General features: G+C 46.2%; 1 protein-coding gene and 5 non-coding genes across 8 annotated transcripts in view; all 6 read right to left on the reverse strand.

Annotated features, from left to right (window-relative positions):
• Positions 1-20577, reverse strand: part of CSRNP1 (cysteine and serine rich nuclear protein 1) — a 31900-nt gene extending 11323 nt beyond the window's left edge. Inside the window, exons 1-3 of one of the 3 annotated variants that reach the window (XM_033931723.1) lie at positions 20355-20577; positions 2200-2407; positions 1062-1321 (exon numbers count right to left, since the gene is read on the reverse strand). In XM_033931723.1, coding sequence (XP_033787614.1) covers positions 1062-1321; positions 2200-2389 — 450 coding nt within the window. In that variant the 5' untranslated portion in view covers positions 2390-2407; positions 20355-20577. Of the gene's footprint in view, positions 1-1061; positions 1322-2199; positions 2408-3205; positions 3344-19992; positions 20171-20354 lie in introns of those variants that run through there. The other 2 variants (XM_033931722.1, XM_033931724.1) reach the window with 2 other exon arrangements.
• Positions 6007-6116, reverse strand: LOC117356174. The gene has a single exon (XR_004538601.1). It is a non-coding gene; the product is annotated as a small nucleolar RNA SNORD89 (small nucleolar RNA).
• LOC117356172 lies at positions 6463-6572 on the reverse strand. The gene has a single exon (XR_004538599.1). It is a non-coding gene; the product is annotated as a small nucleolar RNA SNORD89 (small nucleolar RNA).
• Positions 6928-7037, reverse strand: LOC117356175. The gene has a single exon (XR_004538602.1). It is a non-coding gene; the product is annotated as a small nucleolar RNA SNORD89 (small nucleolar RNA).
• On the reverse strand, positions 7385-7494 carry LOC117356173. Its single transcript, XR_004538600.1, has one exon. It is a non-coding gene; the product is annotated as a small nucleolar RNA SNORD89 (small nucleolar RNA).
• LOC117356169 lies at positions 7850-7959 on the reverse strand. Its single transcript, XR_004538598.1, has one exon. It is a non-coding gene; the product is annotated as a small nucleolar RNA SNORD89 (small nucleolar RNA).
• Positions 20578-22286: the final 1709 nt, after the last annotated feature.

The raw sequence follows: 22286 nt of genomic DNA on the forward strand, positions 1-22286 counted from the left end.
CCCTACAAAAAAAAAAAAAAAAAAGACAAAAATTAAATTTAATGTAATCTTTTCAAAAGTAGGTCCTTAGTAGACAGACTCACAAGGCAACCAGACCAACTATGCAGTTTTCTAAGAGAAGGGAGCAAAACTGGAAATGGAATATTTAGCTCACAGATTTGCATAGAACAAAGGCAATACATGAAAATGTCTCTTGTGAATATTGGAGGAAGAGTGTGGCGTAGTGGTTAAAGGCTACAGCCTCAGCACCCTGAGGCTGTGGGTTCAAACCCCGTGCTGCTCCTTGGGCAAGTCACTTAATCCTCCATTGCCCCAGGAAAGATTGTGAGCCCGCTGGGACAGAGAAGGAAAAATGCTTGAAGTATCTGATGCAAACTGCTTTGAGTGTGGTTGTATAACTACAAAAAAGGCAGTATACAAGTCCCAGTGCCTTTCCTTTCCCTTGATTGTAGGTATACTGAAAATCTGACTGGTTCCAAGGACTGGGCAAAGCAAACTGAAATGTAGCAAGAGCTTCTCAACTCGGTCCCGGAGAACCCCCTTGCCAATCAGGTATCCAGGATATACACAATGAATATGCATAAACTTTGGATTCGCATACACTGCCTCCATTATATGCAAATTTCTTTCGTGAATATTCATCGTGAATATCCTGAAAAATCTGACTGGCAAGGGGTTACTCCAAGACTGAGTTGAGAAGCACCGTTCTACGCCAGACCGGAAGCACGTCAAGTCCTTCTGTTTTAGCCTTACACCAGGTTTTCCAAGTTACAAACCCGTTTCCAAATAAAGATGGTGCTTATCAAGGTGAAAGTTGCCACTTCCTTCTGGAGGTGTCTCAGAAAAAGGGTTCCCCTATGGCTCCAGAAAAAGAAGGGCTGATTGAGACATCCGGGTTTTACTTCCATTGCTTTCAGCGGAAATAAAAGCCAGATGTCTCTATCCATCCTTACTTCCATTAGCTTTCAGCGGAAGTAAAACCTGGATCTCCCAATCCGTCCTCTTTTTTTCTGGAGCCATAAGGCAACCCCTAATGAGAAAGCAGAATAGCGCCCACCCACCTTCCACTTTCGCGCCTCCAGCTTCTCCTCCTTGAGACGCTCCTTCAGCTTCTCCCTGTGGGCCCTCTCCTGCTCCAGCGCGTGCTCCTCCAGTGTGAACTCCCTGCAGTAGCTGTGTGTGTGCAGCATCCCCAGGGTACAGCCCCCGCGGCTGGGCACACTGGTGTAGCCCTGGCAGCGTGGGAAGTAGAATACAGTGACCCGGTCAAATTCCACAGTGTTCCTTTTCACTCGCTTTGCTTTCTTCAGGATGGAGCAGCCTAAGGAGTCGGAGAGAGAAGGCATACATAAATAACACGGTCAGAATTGGCAGGAATGAGCCACTTGTTCCCAATAATGGAATTTCAGAACCGCTACAAGGCATTAAAACAGCTTACGTGCACTAGGAATAAAATTATTATTATAAATATGCAACTTGCTTGCTAACTTGAAATAGTTTCAAGTCAGCAAACTGCAAAGTCATGATTTCACATTTTTGCCAAATTAAAAACGACTAAATGCAAGTTTCTATTTCCCAGTGCTTTTTTTTTTTTTTTTGCTAATATACAGTCATAATAGCAGCTGTAAAAGTACAGAGAACGCAATACAAAGTCCAGTTCAAATATGTTTGTGTCAAAGATACACTAGGGCCCAGATAAAATCTGCGCCCAGGGCTACTCCGTAAGAGCGCTTCGTGTTGAGCATCTCATGCATGAATGGCCACCTCCTATGCTTATTCGGGTAGAGGCACAATGGGTCTCGCGATGAGAAGACCCTTTAACACGGGCAATCCACCAAAACACGGCCCACGCTGGGTCTTTTATTAAAGCTGGTTCTTCCCGTTTTGAGGCGCACTGTGCTTTGGACCCCTCTCTCCTGTTGCCTGCTTACTCGGGAGACTGCGCCTGAAGCGGCTCCAGCTAAACTCTTGCACAAGATCAGAGCCTGCAGTATCTTCGTGCACTGCCTGGATTACTCTTCTTGTTAAAAGCCAGAATGCGTCCTTAAAAGCAAAAGACCAGCATGCATGAATCACAGGCACGATCTGCGATATCAAACTCCACAGCCCTCTCAGATCATGTTTTAATTCTTTCTTTTTTTAAAAATGTGTGCGAGGATATATACCTGGTTTAAAGCAGCAGCGATGCAGGATACTTACAGGTGAAATCACCAGGTATTAAGGCAGCGAAGGACCGGCTTTGTGAAGTGGCATTTTCTTCCTCGGATTCCCAGCCAGAAAAGGCCCCAGGGGAGGAGAAAGGGGAAGAGGAGGAGGAAGAGGAGGAAGAAGGGGAGGAGGTGGAATCATCCTGGAGCTCGTCATATTTCCTTTTTAATAGCCCACTCATGGTTGGATCTTTGGAGACCTGTCAGGGAAGAAAACCAGGGGAGGCGCAGAATTAGTAACCGAAATCATATCTGGCCCTCACAGGAGCACAGAATGGACCGATTTACACTGCGAGGCCTTTACTGTAACCCTCCAATATTTAAGTAGGAAACAGTTTCCTCAGCTATCTGAATTTTAAAATCATCGTATTAGTTAATTACTCAATTACAATAGATTTTTGACACACTCACACACACAGATATAATTCTTAAATGCGAGTCAATAATGTCTTTTCCTTACACATCTTACCCAGCCTCTCTCCTCTTTCACAGTCCCAGCTAATTAGCAAACAGATAGGTTAAGGCAGTCTACAGAGAGCAATTACCAGCACAACTATACTCGCAGCCTGCCCCCCCCCCCCTGAGGATAGCGAGTCTGAGGCTCTGATTAAAGGAAACAGTAAAACACAAATCCATCGGAGGTTGCCGACTTTCCCCTCAAACCAACCTCGTCACTCCGCAGTGGTTTAAAAAAAAAAAAAAAAAAAGCCAAAAAAAACCCCCACTACGCCAAGAAAAGCCAAGGCTCGAGGTGGGGCTGCTGGCTGTGCAGTCCAATTTTAGATACGAAGCAGCCCGCCCTCAGCCCAGCAGCCACAGAATAAGGTTTTCACTTCTCGGCTGGAGAAGCAAGACACGCTCCCCCCCCCTGCACATTTTCTGCCGCTTGCATCACTAGCTCTGCTGCCAGCCGCTCAGTTCTACTCTAACCTCTTGGCTAGAAGCAAATATAGTGTTAGAGAACGCCCTGCACGCTTCCTGGGCTCCAGATCACCTACCTTTTACAAGCAGCACAACTTTCTGCCTCTCCTGCCCTTCCTATGGGTGCATAGTGTACACGATGAGACTGGCACCACAGCCAAGATATTACTGGAAGAATGACTCAGGGTGACTCAGACCAAGACGTATGTCTGTGTGTGTGTACAGGAAACATAAACGCAAAGACTCTGTGACGGCAAAGATATTTCCCTGGAAGTTTGGAAACTTCCCTCCGAGTGGGTGGGTGTTAGCTAGAACTAACATCCCTGCTGGGAGTGGGGAGGGGAGGAAGAGCCAACAATGAGAATAGCCAAAGATATAGGGGGGGAAAAAAGTGCTAAACGACATGACGACTGTTCTCTGCCACCCAGTACGCTAAAGGCTACATACAGTTCACAACATGGGTGCTCCAAGAAGATACCCCCCCTTCATTTTTTTCAGTCACCATCTCCTGGAGAGTGCAATTTCTTAAGTGAAAATTGAACGGTCAAGCTTTAGACACCATGCGTCAAAAACTAGGCTCTGCACCGAGGGCCAGATTCTATAAACGGCGCCATTAGCGGCGCCGATCGTGCAACAATCACGCGACACAGCGCTGTGTAGAGAAGTCGTGGCCACGCCGAAAATAGGCACAGGAAATGTGGCGACGGGACAAAAGCGCGACGGACAAAGCCGTGCCGCCAAATAGAGAGCAGACAATTGTGCGCAAGATTCCAGCACGCCGCCGTAAAAGTTTATTTTAAAGGGCTCCGATGGGGGGGGTGAGGGGCAACCCCCCCACTTTACTTAATAGTGTTTGCGCTGCCGTTGGGGGGGGAACCCCCACATTATACAGAAAACTTAACTTTTCCCCTAAAAAATAGGGAAAAGTTAAGTTTCCTCTATAATGGGGGGGGGGGTTTTACAACCCCCAAAACCACCCTCAACGGCAGCGTGAATATTATTAAGTAAACTGGGGGGGGGGAGTTCCCCCCTCTCACCCCCCGTCGAAGCTCTTTAAAATAAACTTTTACTGCGGTGCGCTCGAGTCTTGCGCTCAACTGTCTGCTCTCTAATGTCGGCGCGGCTTTGTCCCACACGCTTATGAAGATGAACCCGGAATTGTAGGCCGGGGTTTTACAGGCCTACGTTTCCGGCACCTGCTTTCTATGAGAATTGGGTCCATAGAGGCACCTACCGGCACCTATATCCGCTTCCGGCGTAAAACATAACTACTTTAGATGTAGGACAGGATTTGGACACCATCGTTTGTAGTCAGCTTGTGGCACCTACAACTTTTTAAATGAGATTTTAATTGGTTTTAAATGACATGGTCAATTATCGTGCCTTTTATCACCAATTAAAACAATTAAGTTAACTACCAACGCCTAATTTACTACTACTGCTCCTAATTTCTATAAAACTATTAGACATCTCCAATCATGGTACATGGATTTATTATAAGTAACCAAAGAGTCGACCCGAAAAATCCACAGGACATAAATCCTAAACAAAAGAGGCTGTGGAGGTGGACATTACAGGAAAAGCACTAATCTACGCCCGAGCGTAGGTCAACGTATCCACAATCTTCTTGCAGAGACCAGTTTAGGCTCCCTGAGGAAGACACTGAGGTCGAAACACAGATTGTGGATGATCTTCAGCGTTGTGCGCATCCGAGAAGCTATGCCATCGGTAGTTCCACTACCAGCAGGGCCTCCCAAGGCGGACAGGTTTCAGCGGAGATGTCGGACTAACGATGTACCACCCATCTGGGCAGTGTCGGTGGTGGAGGATTGCACTTGGTGCGACTACATCAGATTTATACGGCAAAGAAAGGCCCGACAATCCACTTCAGTATTCTGCCATGAAAACTTGATATCACCGCGTCGATAGGACTCAAACATAAGTCGACAGAACCTAACAACAGCGATGGGTCAAAAGCTCGCGACACAAAGACGTGCCGACAATGCCGCCCAGACAATCGCGCGCAGGATGTCTACGTGCTGGATTTAAACACTATTTTAAACATATTTTGCTCAACCAATTAAAAATATTTATTCCCCGAATTGTGAACCAGTAGGCTTACAAACTACTGCCAGGTAAAAATTCATTTATAACAACTGCTTGCAATATTAAAACATCTACTACTTCACTGTCGTTTAAAAAAAAAAAAAAAAAGCCATCTTCCACAACGTACAGGGGGGGGGGGGGAAGGGAATAGGATGCCACCTTTTTTGTGGTTGAACATTCAAAGCGGTTTACATATATGCAGGTACTAATTTGGAGCAATGGAGGATTAAGTGACTTGCACAAGTCACAAGGAGCAGCGCTGGGATTTGATCCCACAACCTTTGGGTGCAGAGGCAGCAGCTCTACCACTGGGCCACCCCTCACTTAAATGGACTGCTTTGTCCAACAGCAATTCATAAATGGGTTTTAGCTCCCCACCCCTTACACATAAAACAGAGTACCTATGGGCAGGGCTGATGTTAGATGCTCAGGGGCCCTGGAAAGAAACTGGGAAAGGGGCCCCATTGTTGACTTTCAGCTTGAAGCAGGCTTGGGACCCCTGTTCTATAGGGGCCCATGGGGCAATTGCCACCCCCTAATGCCAGCCCTGATTACAACAACTAGACAAGACAGCTGACAAGTTGCAAAATATTGGCACAATGGTCATGCTTTGACCCATTAGAGGAAGTGGTACAAGGCATGAGATATCCTACTATGATAGCGTGAACTCTGCTCATTCTCCTACAGTGCTGGGGTGGGGTGGGGGGAAATCTTACAGGAAGGAAACTATTCTCCTACAACTGGGAGTCCAGGCCCCCTTCTCTTCACTGCAGCTGAGGTCAGACCCAATTCGCTTCAGTAGATTTGCCATTGCGTCCTTCCATGACAGAAAACTGCTGGAGGACACTGCAATTCGGCCTTTTGCTGTCATCATCCCTCAGCAATTACCACCACAAGGTAGGCACTGAACTCCCATGTTTGCTGTACACCTACAAGGTAATCCTGGATCCAATTCAGAATGGCCTCATCTGCTACAGTGTCCAAATATAAACCCAATCAAACTTCTATCTGGACTAGTTCCCGATCCACCATACTCCCATCCCCTGAACACTTTAAATCCCACTCTACTTACCCAAGCGCTTCTCCTGCCCTGCCTGTATGGGTAATTAGCACCCTACTATGATAGTGTAAACTCTACTCATTCTCCTACAGTGCTGGGGTGGGGTGGGGGGGGGGGAAGTCAACTATTCTCCTACAACTGGGAGTCCAGGCCCTTCTCTTCATTGCAGCTGAGGTCAGACCCAATTCGCTTCAGGAGATTTGCCATTGCATCCTTCCATGATAGAAAACTGCTGGAGGACACTGCAATTCGGCCTTTTACTGTCATCATCCCTCAGCAATTACCACCACAAGGTAGGCACTGAACTCCCATGTTTGCTGTACACCTACAAGGTAACCCTCGATCCAATTCAGAATGGCCTCATCTGCTACCGTGTCCAAATATAAACCCAATCAAACTTCTATCTGGACTAGATCCCGATCCACCATCCTCCCATCCCCTGAACACTTTAAATCCCACTCTACTTACCCAAGCGCTTCTCCTGCCCTGCCTGTATGGGTAATTAGCACCCTACTATGATAGTATAAACTCTACTCATTCTCCTACAGTGCTGGGGTGGGGTGGGGGGAAGTCTTACAGGAAGGAAACTATTCTCCTACAACTGGGAGTCCAGGCCCCCTTCTCTTCACTGCAGCTGAGGTCAGACCCAATTCGCTTCAGGAGATTTGCCATTGCGTCCTTCCATGACAGAAAACTGCTGGAGGACACTGCAATTTGGCCTTTTGCTGTCATCATCCCTCAGCAATTACCACCACAAGGTAGGCACTGAACTCCCATGTTTGCTGTACACCTACAAGGTAATCCTGGATCCAATTCAGAATGGCCTCATCTGCTACAGTGTCCAAATATAAACCCAATCAAACTTCTATCTGGACTAGTTCCCGATCCACCATACTCCCATCCCCTGAACACTTTAAATCCCACTCTACTTACCCAAGCGCTTCTCCTGCCCTGCCTGTATGGGTAATTAGCACCCTACTATGATAGTATAAACTCTACTCATTCTCCTACAGTGCTGGGGTGGGGTGGGGGGGGGGGGAAGTCAACTATTCTCCTACAACTGGGAGTCCAGGCCCTTCTCTTCATTGCAGCTGAGGTCAGACCCAATTCGCTTCAGGAGATTTGCCATTGCATCCTTCCATGATAGAAAACTGCTGGAGGACACTGCAATTCGGCCTTTTACTGTCATCATCCCTCAGCAATTACCACCACAAGGTAGGCACTGAACTCCCATGTTTGCTGTACACCTACAAGGTAACCCTCGATCCAATTCAGAATGGCCTCATCTGCTACCGTGTCCAAATATAAACCCAATCAAACTTCTATCTGGACTAGATCCCGATCCACCATCCTCCCATCCCCTGAACACTTTAAATCCCACTCTACTTACCCAAGCGCTTCTCCTGCCCTGCCTGTATGGGTAATTAGCACCCTACTATGATAGTATAAACTCTACTCATTCTCCTACAGTGCTGGGGTGGGGTGGGGGGAAGTCTTACAGGAAGGAAACTATTCTCCTACAACTGGGAGTCCAGGCCCCCTTCTCTTCACTGCAGCTGAGGTCAGACCCAATTCGCTTCAGGAGATTTGCCATTGCGTCCTTCCATGACAGAAAACTGCTGGAGGACACTGCAATTCGGCCTTTTACTGTCATCATCCCTCAGCAATTACCACCACAAGGTAGGCACTGAACTCCCATGTTTGCTGTACACCTACAAGGTAATCCTGGATCCAATTCAGAATGGCCTCATCTGCTACCGTGTCCAAATATAAACCCAATCATCCTCCCATTTCCCGAATGCCTTAAATCCCACTCTACTCACCCATAAGAACATAAAAACATAAGAAGTTGCCTCCGCTGGGTCAGACCAGGGGTCCATCGCACCCAGCAGTCCGCTCACGTGGCGGCCCATCAGGTCCATGACCTGGAAGTGAACCTTTCAATACCCTTTCATCATCCTATCTCTGTCTCTATCTATATCCCTCAATCCGCGTATCCTTCAGGAACTTGTCCAATCCCTCTTTGAATCCTCTTAATGTATTCTGTCCTATCACATCCTCCGGAAGCGCATTCCAGGTGTCCACCACCCTCTGAGTGAAGAAAAATGTCCGTTCTAAGCCTGTCCCCTTTCAATTTTTCCGAGCGCCCCCTTGTTCTGGTAGTTCCCAATAGGCTGAAGAATCTGTCCCTTTCCACCTTCTCTATGCCCTTCATTGATCTTGAAAGTCTCTATCATGTCTCCTCCGAGTCTCCGCTTTTCCAGGGTGAAGAGCCCCAGCCTTTCTAGCCTCTCAGCGTATGAAAGGTTTTCCCGCTCTGCCTGTATGGGTAATTAGCGCCGAGACACTCAAGCAGCTAAAGATGGTCAGCCAGGGCTTAGTATTCCTCCCAGCCTGATCAGTAGGGGACAAGTGTTCTGTTAAGGAGTAGCACATAGAATTTAATTTTTTTAAGTCACTTTATTATCGAACGATACATTTTGGGAGTACATGTTTGCAAGGCTGGTGTTAGATATTCAGGGACCCAGGGCAAAAATTGGGAAAGGAGCCTCAAGGCAGGCTTGGGGGCCCAGGACATTTTCCCTAGCACTGGCCTTGCCTATGGGTCCCTAACACAAGGAGTCAACACATCAGACATCAATACCCTTTTGGGGAACTAGTACAAACTCCCTCATATCTTTGGGTTTACAGCTGGACTCAAGACTTATGCTTATTCCTCAAATCCAAACTTCTATCACTACAACAAATTATGCGACTCTCCACCTATATTAAGAAAGCAAGTCTTTTCATAGTGATTCATGCCACGATAACATCAAAACTAGATCACTGTAGAGAATGACACAGTGAAAAGATTTGTCCCCCGCCCCCATGAGCTCCATCTCCATTCTCATCCCATCCCTGTGAGCTCTATCCTTGTCCCTGCAAACTCTGCCCCCCCCATCCATAAAAGTCTCAAACAGATACCGTGGAATTTGCATCACATTTTACACATTTTCACTTCTTTCCTCCTACTAACTCCCCGACAGCCCCCCCCCCCCCCCGAAACAACCTGCTCTATTCTTTATCTCCCCTGGATAGGACCAAATATTCCCCCTATCCCCCCTGAAAATGACCAGGTATCTTTTTGTAATCCGCCTTGAACCGCAAGGTAATGGAGGAATAGAAATCCCTAATGTAATTTATGAATTTTGTAGCATATTTGCAAGCAAGTCTGTGAAATGAAAATGTTTACTTAACACACAAGAGGTAAATGTCTGAGATCATATCTAGCTCCGTTTGCGTTCTGTATTTTAACATTTTAAAAGGATCATCACACTGCTCTCTACATTTCAATACTTCTCTCTGCCCTTAGTACAGTATATGGATTTCTCTGCTGCCATCAACACCCTCTGCTAAGGGGATGCACGACTGCTTTATGATGGACTCTTAGCCACTGAACAGCTAAATAGTCCATCACTAAACAGTCAGCTACTACTCATTTAAAGCAGATCAATAAATAAAAAGAATACAGGATTTTAGTTTTTCATAAACCATGCTAAAATTATGGCGTATTATAAAGCAGCGGTTCTTAAACTCGTCCTGGTTTAAACCCCCCCAGCCAGTCGGGCTTTCGAGATATCCCGAATGAAAATGCACAAGGCAGACTTGCTTATAATAGAAGTAACAGACATACAAATCTGCCTCGTGCATTTTCATTCGGGATATCTCAAAAACCCGACTGGCTGGGGGGGGGGGGGGGTTTAAACCAGGACAGGTTCAAGAACCACTGCTATAGAGAATTTGGGCTTTAACTGGCCAGATGCAATGCAGAAGATTAGCAAACACAGCTCTGAGATTATAATTTAGATTAAAAAAAAAAAATAACTCCACCCAGCACATCTCTCAGAATGATACATCAGCTGTGTGTGTGTGCTGTCACTTTCAGGGCCTTGCTTGTTTCTATTTTAGGCTGAGGTATTTTAGGACGAACGTCATGGGTGCTTGGCTGAAGTCACTGAGCTGCGGGATGTGTGACCTCAGTGATAGCTGAGCCACCCTGACCCACGTATGGCTTCATCTGAACCTCAGGGAAGTGTGCAAAGGATCCCCCCTCCCCCCAAAAACCTTGTGAAGATGTTTACACAGTGCTTCCTGGAGGTCTGATTAAAGACTGCTCACTAAAAGGATTTTTACAGGATGGATGGTTGATTGATTGATCAAAAATATACATAGGCCTAAAAAAAAAGTATAAAAAGACCTTGTTGGAATGTAATGGGCCTCAGGGTATAAATAAAGCTCAAACTAACTAAAAGATCAAAGGAAGCTTATTCCTCATTCCAGATAAGTGATAAATTCTCCAGGTCTGTGCGCAAGATCCCAAGAGCTGAATCCCCAAATCCTTCTCCCACAGTGCCAGAGTGTGGTGGAGGCGAACTGCCCGCCAACCCCGATGGCACTGCCGGATTCTTGGCTCAGCTGAAGCAGAGAGGAGACAGCGGCAGCTCTGGACTGCTCTCCTCGCTGGAGACCGCGCGTGCTGCCCGCCACCCAGCTTCCCTCTCGCTTCTCAGAAGTCGGGAGGCTGGCACAAGGCCACTCGTGCACCGGCAGGGGGAGCAATGTGGAAAGTGGAGTCTCTTTCCTAGTCCGTCATGACTTTTTGACTTTCAAAGCACCTTTGGCATTTCCACAGCACTGAACAAACCCAAGCCAGATAAATGCAACAAGACGACACTGCAGGGCTGCGCTCAGAGAACACAAGACGCGAACGATGGGCATTTAGCACCCCCCCCCAAAGTCTGCATAAAAAAATCAGCTGAACTGGAAGTCACTATTCTAGAAATGCATTTAGATCACAGGTGACTGAAAACAGTTCGTTTTCATCCGGCGCCTGCAACACACAGAAACCGCACAGCATCTGCTCTCAAGTTTCAGCTTTCCTGTCACAACACCTAGCCAAAGGTTTTCCTATTTCCCAGCAGGAACTGCTGCTTTATGTGTTTTAGCACCCCAGTAGTGTTACAACACTCACACTCTTTTCTCTTGTCATCACAGGTGACAGGAAACCTATCTGAAAAAATAAAATAAAATAAAAAGCCCACCCAGCTTGTGCATAGACATCTGGCAGGGTCTGTCATCCTTAGGATGCTTGAAATTAGGTGCCTAGAGGGCTTCTGAGGCTCAAACTAAACTCCTTTTCTACCTAATCAGGTACAAGAGGCAGATATTAAGCCACATCTATACAGGGGCTGGCGGAGACTGAAGAGAGTTGAAAAAATAAAATCACCTTGCAGTTATGCTGGTTCTCATTACAGGACAAGGCAGAAATTGTATAGATATGTGCAAAGGGAAATTATGGCATAAACCAGTGTTCATGGACCGGTGCCGGTCCACAGAAATTTCCTGCCGGTCCACAGGGCCAGCATATGCATCAGGCCCAAAACTGTGTTCTTCAACTGCCGGTTTGCGGTGCCGATGCGTTGTTAATAAGATTATATTGTGTGTGTATATATATGAAAAATGAATGGAAAAAATAGTGGTACAATTAGGACTACGGGGGCAGGGTCTGGGGTGAAGATTGGGTAGAGATGAGCAGGGTCTGGCCCACGACTTAGCCCAGTGTTCTTCAACCGCCGGTCTGCAGACCGATGCCGGTCCACAAAATAATTATTTTATTTCTGCCGGACCATAGGTGTAAAAAGGTTGAAGAACACTGGTATAAACAGCCCACCTGAGGGCAGGCATGGCTCTGTGAGACAAAAAAAAAACAACACAACCTAATGTTTTTTTATTGTTTCTTCCACAGAACTTGGCCGATTCTCATGAAATGTAGTATCGCATCCCGAGGTAACTTGACATAAAATGATGTCAATATTTCGGTTCATAGACAACCCCGCGAAAGACAAAGGCGCGCGCCGACAACTGAGCGCAAGTTGGAGGCGCGCGCCGAAGAAAATTACAGTTTTTAGGGGCTCCGAAGGGGGGTTTTGTTGGGGAGCCCCCCCAGTTTACTTAATAGAGATTGCGCCGGCGTTGTGGGGGGTTTGGGGGGTTGTAACCCTCCACATTTTACTGTAAACTTAACTTTTTCTCTAAAGACAGGGAAAAAGTGAAGTTTTCAGTAAAATGTGGGGGGTTACAACCCCCCACAACGCGGCGCGATCTCTATTAAGTAAAGTGGGGGGGGGGCTCCCCCCCCACACCCTCCGTCGGAGCCCTAAAAACTGTAATTTTATGTGGCGCGCACCTCCGCACTGCGCTCAATTGTCTGCGCGCGCCTTTGTCCCGGCGCGCTTTTGACCTGACACCCAATATTTCCCACTGTACCACAGCACTACCTTGTGAAAATGAAAGTGTGAACTGAATAAAAAGCACCTCAAAACGTTGAATGGCGTACCTTGCGCAAAACTCTAAAGTCATACAGCAATGTTCAATTAATCAGATGTTGGAAGTGCGCTCCCTCCGCACGAAGGCACGTCCTCAGCCTTGGTCGGTGTGTTTGAGGCTCATCCTCCTGGTTAAGTATAAGATCATGTACGTCGTCAATGTGCTCTTGTGGGCGCCTTGAGCGAGGTCATCCGCTGCCTGGCTTAAGGTCCACAGTGCCCGTTGCTCGGATCTTGCGTAGCAGCACATCAAGGCCGTTTTTGTTCCAACCCTTCTCTGGGAACTCTTTCAACAATCTTTCACTGCTGTAACCTTTTAGCCATATCAAGTTCTTTATCAGAATTGAGTCTTCTGTAGCGAAAACCATTTTGATGCAGACTATTTACAAATTTTCGTCTGCTTCTGCACGTAGCCCATAGACATACTTCATTTTTACAAGGCAGTGCTGCAGTAAAGTGGGAAATATTTACATCATTTTATATCAACTTCCCCCAGGTTACGACACACTAAATTTCATAAGAATCGGCCGAGCTCTGTGGAAGATATGACAAAAAACATGAGTGTGAGAGAGTGTGTGTGTGTGTAAGCAATATGCATCTGTTGTGAGGGATCGAGGTAGCTCTTACCGTCTCAAAATCTCTTTGGGAGGATATGTTGATTAAAGGATTTGTCAGAAAAGTGGGCAACAACTGTTGCCCAGTACTGTGACTGCTGAAACTGGGGCCTGGAAAGAGGCGACTTGGAGGAAGGTGAAGATTACCCCAGAATCGGGCCTTGCCCAACATTTGTTCCCCTCACAAAACTAACCCCAGACCACAAGGATCATTCTGCTGGTAGCCAACTGCGAGATAAAAGAAATCTCAAACTTAAGAGTATATCAGGCACTCATCCAACCAGAAGGGGGGGAACCTCACTCCGATCCACCATGGCCATAAAAAGCTGGGAGGAGATATGGCACTTTCCATTCATCTCAGTGAAAATCTCTACTACAGATGAGCTATTTGCCGAAAAGTACGCACTAGGGCCCCGATTCTATAAATAGAGCCGAAAATTAGGCACCAAGATTGGCCCGCCTCAACGATCCAGGCACCTAACTTAATTTTCTTAATTGGCTTAATCAGAGCTGTTGAAAGCACCATTAAAAAAACAATTTTAAAAAATAATTTGCTGGTAGGCATGATTAGGAGCAGATTTGGAGCGGAGTTTGAGCACGGATTGACTTAGGTGCACTCATTTTAGAAAACCCTGGCCTAAATGCCAGTGCACCTAAAGATTTAAAGCCCAAGAACATTTGGGCGCCACTAGGTAAGATTCTATAAACAGCACTTAGCGGTTGATTGACAACTGTGTCAAGCAACGCCTAGGTATTAAGACGCAGTTTTTAGAATCAGGACCTAGGTGTCAAAGAGTGCCCATATCTGCTGGATGGTCTGTAACCTCACCCTCATAGCGACATTCATTCTGAAATGGAAAATCCTGGGGGAAAAAAGCCCCAACTACATAAAAATTGGCTGCTCATCCCCAATGCCTACTTGAAGGGTTTGGGTGCTACCAATATGAAAGAAATGTCTCAATCTATGGCAGTAGGCCAAGTCGTCATTTGGACAACGACAGAAGTAGGAAGGCGGGTTTCCCAGCTCTTTCCTGGCACAGTTTCGACCTGCTTAGTGTGATACACTGAAACCATGCTCCTAACACCTGCGTGTAAGCTAGGGAAGGGATCGGGTGGGGGCATCATCTCCCACAGAACTGTCATTCTAAAAAGCCCTGGGAGCTCACAGCAGTTCAAGCCTTCCTGCCGAATGGAAGCAATGCCTCACAGCGACCAGATGTAACTTAAACTGTACCTTTCGTCAGGCAAACCTTAAAACTGTCTTCCATGTATCCTGGATAGAATTACAGCTCATCCGTCTTAGATTTTGACATTTGTGTAGTTTATGATACATAGAAATAAAGGGGAACCCCCCCCCCAAAAAAAACAAAAACCTGCTGCATGCTATTTCTGTAAAAATCTAGCACTTCACATAAATAAAGTACAATCTCTGAATTCACAGAGAGGAATAATTTTTATGCTTTCTTAAAATACCTTCTTCGTAACCTGAAATAAAAATCCTGTCCAGCTTTTGGTTGCCAGAAAAGACATTCTGTTCTTGGCAGGGGCGGCTCACTCATCTGTTTTACTGAAAACAGCTTTCTGAACAAGTACATAACACGCTGGATGAAACCCGCAGGAATTTGCTCTGGCACCAGGACTCCCACTACCCTGGGAAGAGTTCAGAACAAATATCTAACACAGATGTGCATTCTTCCTCCTCCTCTCTTTCTGAGCATCAAACTTGGAAAAGTTTTGCTTTTCAAACAAAACAAAAAAAAGAGAGAGAGAGAGAAAGAGAGATTCTGGAAAAAGTGGGGTGTTTACGCAAATAGTTTCCTGTTCTCGGGAAAGCTCTGGGTCTTACCCTACCCTGGTGGAATCCAAGGAATCTGTGCTTTAATCCCAATTATGAACAGTACATATTTCTGATTGGAAAGAAAGGATTGGCTTTCCTTCAGCCATCGAAAAAGCCAGGGATTCCCCCGATTCGGTTAAGGAGAAATTTTACAAAAGCCACTTCGGAGTCTATCATCCATGACTTCTACCGCAGGAATAATCTCTCCGCTCCAGTTCATCAGTTCTAAAATGCGATTACCTTTAAACAAAAGTTAATAAGTGAGTGTGGAGGATTTCACTTAATGTAAATGCCTTAAAAGTTCCTAATATACTGCAAAAGACAGGAATGCAAATGTGTCCTAATCACACATGCAACACAAACTGAATCCAGTCCTCTATGTGCTCCGATGTTTCTGGAGCCTTTATAACTCTTCCTTAAAAGTCATATAATACCATGAAAAAACGTATTTACTAGAGGGCATTGGGGAGGAGCCATATTAAATATAATACACTCACTATTTAGCATGCACCAATTCCCAGATTAGACAGCCAACATCCCTGCGGTTCGTGTAGAGGTTATTAGCACCTGTTAACTGCTAACACAGTAGATAGAAGGGAAGACAGTTAACCATGCCTGTTCGTGTGCATCGAGTTATCTGCCGTGCAGGTCAAGCAAACGCCACAAACTGTGTTCTGTGTTAACTGCATGGCAGCACCTCCCAAAAGTGCTGGGAACACTTTTGTACCTTGAACACTGTTAACTTTTGCAGTTAACGCACTTTAGGTGCGAACTGTAGCGCACTTTTAGTTAGTAGGCCCTGAAGTCAATATGCATCTCTTCAACGTCCTGATACAGTACTGATCAATCTTTGCGCTACTGTGACCTCAAGATCACTGTCAAATAAAATTGTGCGACGCCCCAGATGCACCTGTGGACAGCCTACCCAGGTCGGGACCCCATTTGGGGTCCTGACCTCAGTTTGGGAAGCTCACTGGAGGACTTGTTGATTCAGCGACAAAGAATAAAGCATGCTGGGAAACAGCCAGGCCCCAAATCCCAAACACCAGGCTGAACATTTTCCTGCCTCCAAAGGGTCACAGATGTGAATGATAGTAGCGTGGCTTTCCGATCTATAAACAATGTCATTCTGTTAACTTCAAAGCTCTGGCTCGGGGCCTACACTCATCGCTCTTTCGCTGCCCCATGCATTACGATGACAGAGGCCACTTCATCAGCTACACTAAACCACAACCCTGGTTGTCAGAAAACTACAGAAGACTGACCCCAGTTAATAACTGGGTAGCATACGTAGCTTCCTCTCAACTTTCTCTAACTGCAATAGGGCTAAACTTTAATCTCAAAACAAAAGGGTCCTTTTATTAAGCTGTGTTAGGTGTTTGCACACACCTTAAAAGTAGCAAATAGACTCATTCAGGATGTAGTTCTGGGATGTGCACATGCTAATTACGTTTCATTTCAGGGGCGGACAGTGGGTGTTCCTGTCCTAACTGGTTAGCATACGGATACTACCATGGGCTCTTACCACCTACAAAACAGGTGGCAATATGAGCTCTGGTGGTAATTTTTAAAAATGGCTGACACTAAAGGCAGCATTAGTGCATGGCCATTAATGAAAGGGGGAGGGGGTTATGACCACGGTAAAAATGGAATGCGGGAATAACTCACATAAGTGCATGCTAAAGGACCCCAAAGCTTGCATTATAATTTTGTAAAAAGAATTGACTAGTTTTGGGTCATTCTGTACATATAGCTAAGCTGCATTTGCAACTCCCAGCTCTGTTAACAGAGAGGGTGAAGCTCATGTGAGGCGGGGGAGGGGGCGTGGAAGGGTGAACAAACTTATTCATGTGTCAGGCAAATTCTTGCATTTCTGCAAAGCACAGCAGGTGGCCAGTTAACAACTTTGCAGCCTTAGTGTCATTTTTATATAAACACAAATTATTTTTTTTTTTAAAAAAAAAGCTTTTTCAGAGCATTTGGTATCCTGTAAGAACTTAGAAGCTGCCAGGGTTTCCTTGTAAAGTAACTGAATGAACTAAAATAAAACCCTTTTTCCTTCAAATGTAATGTAATGAAAAGGACTTCAAAATTGATACCTGGAGCCTTACCAAATGCATAAGACTTAGGAATCCATTTATTTGACATTTTCACGCCTATTTGAGATCTTTATTAAACGGATTATGTACAATTAGCATACCCACACTTAAACAACCTATGCATTCTTGGGGGGAAAAAAACACCTCTCCAGGAAATAAAACGCTCTTTATCCCTTCAGGACTGAGGGTTGCTAATTAATCTCAATATAGATATTAAAAGCAGGGGGGGGGGGGAAGTATGCATTCTTGTTCAAAGATTTTATCACATTACTCAATAATAAAACAAAACACCTACCTAATCTTATACAGAGTTAAAGTGTGTGCTAAAAATCGACAATCTTTATACCAGTATGGGGTGGAAGAACCTGTAACCCCTCCCCCCAAAAAAAACACTCTGAAAAAGAATCCAACAAATTCTTGGCATACCTACAGGATCCCACAGTCAACAAGTGAAAGTAAGGAGTGTTATTTCTAAAGAAGTCTCTTTTAATGCCTCAGCTTTCCTTTCCCCTAACCATTCTTCTCACGGACAGCTTCAAGCCTGCACGCTCTCTGGCAGAGGCACATTAAAACTGTCTCCCTGAACACCAAGATTCCCATGCAGTCCCCTGCATGATAGCTATGTAATATCTATGTCTCTAGCAATTCTAATATTGTGTAAGCTGCAATGATTCCTTGCTGACATTTGTGGGATACAAGAGTTGTTATGGGTATGGCAAGAGGTGGGGCCTACTCAGAAAGTCCAACAGATCCCTCTAGGCAAATTCTATTTTTGACAGCACTATATGAATAATTCACTCTAGGCCCTCACATGCATCTTGAGGCAGGGATATACAGGAATGTTACCTTTGCCCCCAACACTCTGCAGATCTTGCCAGACAATAAATTACACCAAAGAAGTTCTTGCCAGCAGTTATATATCCTATGTCAGAAGTAAAACAAGACAGTTTGCCTAATTTTAAATAAACACTGCCAGAAGCCCTTCATTTGCAGTCTACAATTAAAAAAAAAACAAAACCTTAGGTGCTGACGAAACTGTATGCCTTTGGAAAAGATTAACAGTAGAACACAACAGGGGGTTCTATTTCACCTAATCCTTTGTTTGATATTGCAATTACATAAAATGGCAACTAATTGTTCAGTTGTACAAATTCAATCGCAACTCATCAGGAAACCAAAGGGTTATTAAATTTCATCGTGCAGGAAGGCAACTGGTGAGAAAAGAAAAATCCGAGATGGACAGTTCACATAACCACCCTTTGCAAATCACAACGCCAAATCCATCTTGCAAAGAGTTTGGCCCTGGCGAAGCCCCAGCAGATCACACTTCTAGCCACCAGGTGGCGCTCCAACAATAAAAAAGAAATCTGCCCGTTCTTTAAATTCCCAGTGGGGTCTATATGTTAAACGTCAAAAACTTAACACACGCCTCCTTAATCAGGGTCCCGATAAAAAATGTAATAATAAGAAAAAAAAAATATAAAAGCACCACAAACGGCTCCCTAAAATATTTAAGTACACCATTTTCATAAGGGCAAAAAAAAAAAAAAGCTAAACCCATTTAGACTATTTCTCGGGCTCAGAAAGTATCTTAATGGGAAGAAAAGACAATTTGATCCCGTTTTCCCTACTGCTAGGTGGTTGGTTCCCTGTTTGACTGGAGACCGGATAATATTTTCCTTGGTCGTTCTGAAGGAATGCAAGGGCGGTGCGCCTCCGCTGAGTCACTAGTACACTAGTCACGGTATATATATATATTTTTTTTAAAAAGCCCAACATATCCAAAAGTATCCGAACGTGTGGGAGGAGGTGCGCGGACGAGTCTATAATGAGAGAATGGAACGTACTCAAGTTCTCTTTCCAGGGTGTCCCCCTCCTGGCTGCTCTCGCGCAGGATTTTTGTGCGGCTAATGTGCCCAGAGGGGACTGTTAGCACTCTCTTCGCGCGAGAGAGAGTCCCAGCGTGAAGCCAGCAGTCAAAGACAGAGACAGATCGTTATCTCCCGGACTTCTGGACCCTGGCGGCCTAATTAATCTTTGTTCATTCACAGCAGATCAGTCCGAGACCACAAAAAAAAAAAAGAAACCCTAAAGAATGTGATGGTTTTGCTAAGTGCAGGCATTAATTAGTAAAGAAGGCTAGAACAGACTTTCAGACGGTGAGACCATTAGAAGTTATTCCAATCCTGAGAAAAGCCAGTCATTATCACCTATACAGACCCGGGGAAAAGAAACTTGGAAAGTAACCAAGAAAGCCGAGGGCACTTTTTTTTTTTTTCTTTTCTCCCGAAACATTCTTAAAGCATGCAAGTCGTCAGAAAATTAAGATTTTAAAGCTGGTCTTCCTGCTCCAGATCGCCCCCAAAGAAAGACAGAGACCCCCCCCCCCCCATCCATTTAAATTTTTTTTTTTTTTTTCGATCGCATTAGTTTCCAAGCAAAATTCGCAATTATGCACCGATCGCCCGTAGAAGGTACGTGAAGAGAGTGGCGGCCACGTAATTCAGGTCGGCTGCGGGGTGCCCAGAGACAGCCCGGCTGGCCTTTGCCCCCCCCCCCCTACTTCTCGGCCGCTTGCCACCATCATAGAGCACACACCGCTGCCAATCGCTCCCTCCCCCCTGCCCCCGAGAGCTGAGGGACACGCAAGGGCGCCCGGCGGAACGGGCGATCGAGGCGACCCCGCACAGGTGCACCCGCTCCCCGCAACAAGCCAGCCAGCCGAGACGGCCGGCCAAGCTGGGTAGATCGAGCGCCCTAACCCCCCTCTCCACGCCACGTACCTGCCCCTGCATGGATGCCCGGCTGCTGCTGCCTCGGCCAGGTCGCCCCGCTAGCCCCGCATGGTGTCCGAAGCGGAGCGCCTTCCCCTCCTGCTCTGCAGCCGCCGTCTCGGCCGTCAGTGGAAAAGTCCTGAGCCTCTGACGCAGACAGTGACACAGAGGCAGCCGGCAGCTCTCCTTCCTCCTCCTCCTCCTCCTCCCCCTCTGACGTCTCTCAGACGTGGCCTCGGAGGCTGGCAAGGGGGAGGGGATGCGGTGGGGACTGAGGGTGACAGCTTCGCTTGGAGAGAAGTGATTTATTGTAAATTGCAAGGCGGAGAGCCCGGGGGGGGGACGGTAGGTACGGCACAGCAGCTACTTACCGTGCCAGTGCACAGCTTCCTCCTGACCCCCAACTTTTAAGGGCGCGAACTGCAAGGAGATGCCCCCGTTCAATCCTAGCACATCTCTGCTTTGCTGCTGAATCTTAGGACTTTTAATACTTCTGCTCTTTCCTGTGCCCTGTACGTCTCCACTCTGCTCCTGACCAGATAAGCCAGCCTGTGTGCTGCTGTGGCTGTAGTTTTACAACCCCTCCCCCGCTTAGCTGCATGTGTCAGGAAAGTTCCCTGCACTGGAGAGCAGCAGGCTGCTAAGACCCTTAAAGGGCAAGTCCTGCTCAAGAATCTTAAAGGGGAAGTCCTAGCTTGCTCCTCCCAGGGCCATCTTAGAGACTTGAAAAGCACTGCACATGCTCTGCGGTGGCCATTTTGGAGACTGGCTGGTGCATCTGTCCAGGCAGCAGCCATCTTAAAACCTGGCAAATCATATCAATTGAGAGTGGCAAAGCATATTCCTCCGTAGTAACTGCCGTTGTGGTGTCTTTTGTGGCTGGCAGGGCAACTTGCAGCGAGGACTGTAGACAGTTCCAGAGCAGATCTCTCACCTCATCATTAGGGTTACCATATTTGTGAAGACAAAAAAAGAGGATACATGATCCCACCTCCACTCTACCCCCAACCATGTCCTACCCCACCACCACCTATCCTACCCCACCACCACCTGCCCTACCCCTACCTTTCACCCATTTTCATAGTCCTCCTTCCCATTCTCAGTGCCCTTTTAGCCTTTACCCTCCACTACATCTCGTCACCCTTTCAGTCCCAGCTTCATCCATATCTTCAAAATTGCAGCAGCTGGGGAGCAGAGAGCAATATCTAAATCCAGAGTTGTAAGCCAGCCCTGCCAAACTGTGAGTTTGCAGGCCGGCTAAACCCAGACAGGCTGCGCTGTTAAGATAAACCGTCTGGACACCTGGACAGTCCTCTAAAAAGAGGACATGTCCAGGTTTTCCCAGATGTATGGTAGCCCTACTCATCACAGCAGTGGATATTTGAGGATGAGTAGAGCATCTTTCAGAGCAGTGGTGGATATCTTAGGGCTGCTCAGCTATCTTTTGCTCCCTGCCGCTTTGGTGGCACATCCAGCATGGATATGGGCAGTGACCTCAAGGCTGTCGTGAAGCAAAAGAAAGAGGACAGCATTGCTTTAGGAGGAGAGCAGTTATCAGACCCTACCAGGGATAGTAATTTGTCTGTGATGCCTGCACCTGATAGACAGAAAAGAGGACGGCTATCCGTAAAAGTCAAAGTGACATCCAGCAAAACACTAACCCAGAAAGCAGCAAACCAAGCAGCAGATCAGCAGAACCAAAGGCAGCCTCAGATTCCAATGTTCCAGTACCCCCAAATCATCTTTGGTGCTTTCCCAGTGGTTGATCTGCTATCTTCAGGGCAAGTTCCACAAGCAATGATGCCCACCCCCTCAGGAGTGAGCTTTCCTACTACTACTGCTATTTCTAGAGTGCTACCAGATGTATGCAGTGCTACAAATGGCCCTCTAATACCTACAAATCCAAAATGTGGCCCTGCAAAGGGTTTGAGTTTGAGACCACTGGACTAATCCAAACAACCACAACCAGACATAGGAGAACCCACACATCATTCACGCACCCTCCAAATAGAAACGTCAAACAAAAAAACAGTACGATGGCCTCCTGGCCACTCAAGCAGCAAAACTAGACCGCCAAATTCTCCAATTTACTGATCTCGACCTCAGACTACAAAACCTTCAGAAAATAAATAAAAACCCTGCTATTCAAGAAATCCTTAAAGACAAACTAACACAGCAAAAATCATCTCAATCCCCAATAGCAACCCGCTCCACTCCGTAATACCACGGGAAATGTCCAGATAACTCCTTATGTATTCTTAATTGTCCAAATAACTCCTTATGTAATCCGCCTTGAACCACAA

The sequence above is a fragment of the Geotrypetes seraphini genome, chromosome 2 (genome assembly GCF_902459505.1).
Source record: "Geotrypetes seraphini chromosome 2, aGeoSer1.1, whole genome shotgun sequence".
NCBI lineage: Eukaryota > Metazoa > Chordata > Amphibia > Gymnophiona > Dermophiidae > Geotrypetes > Geotrypetes seraphini.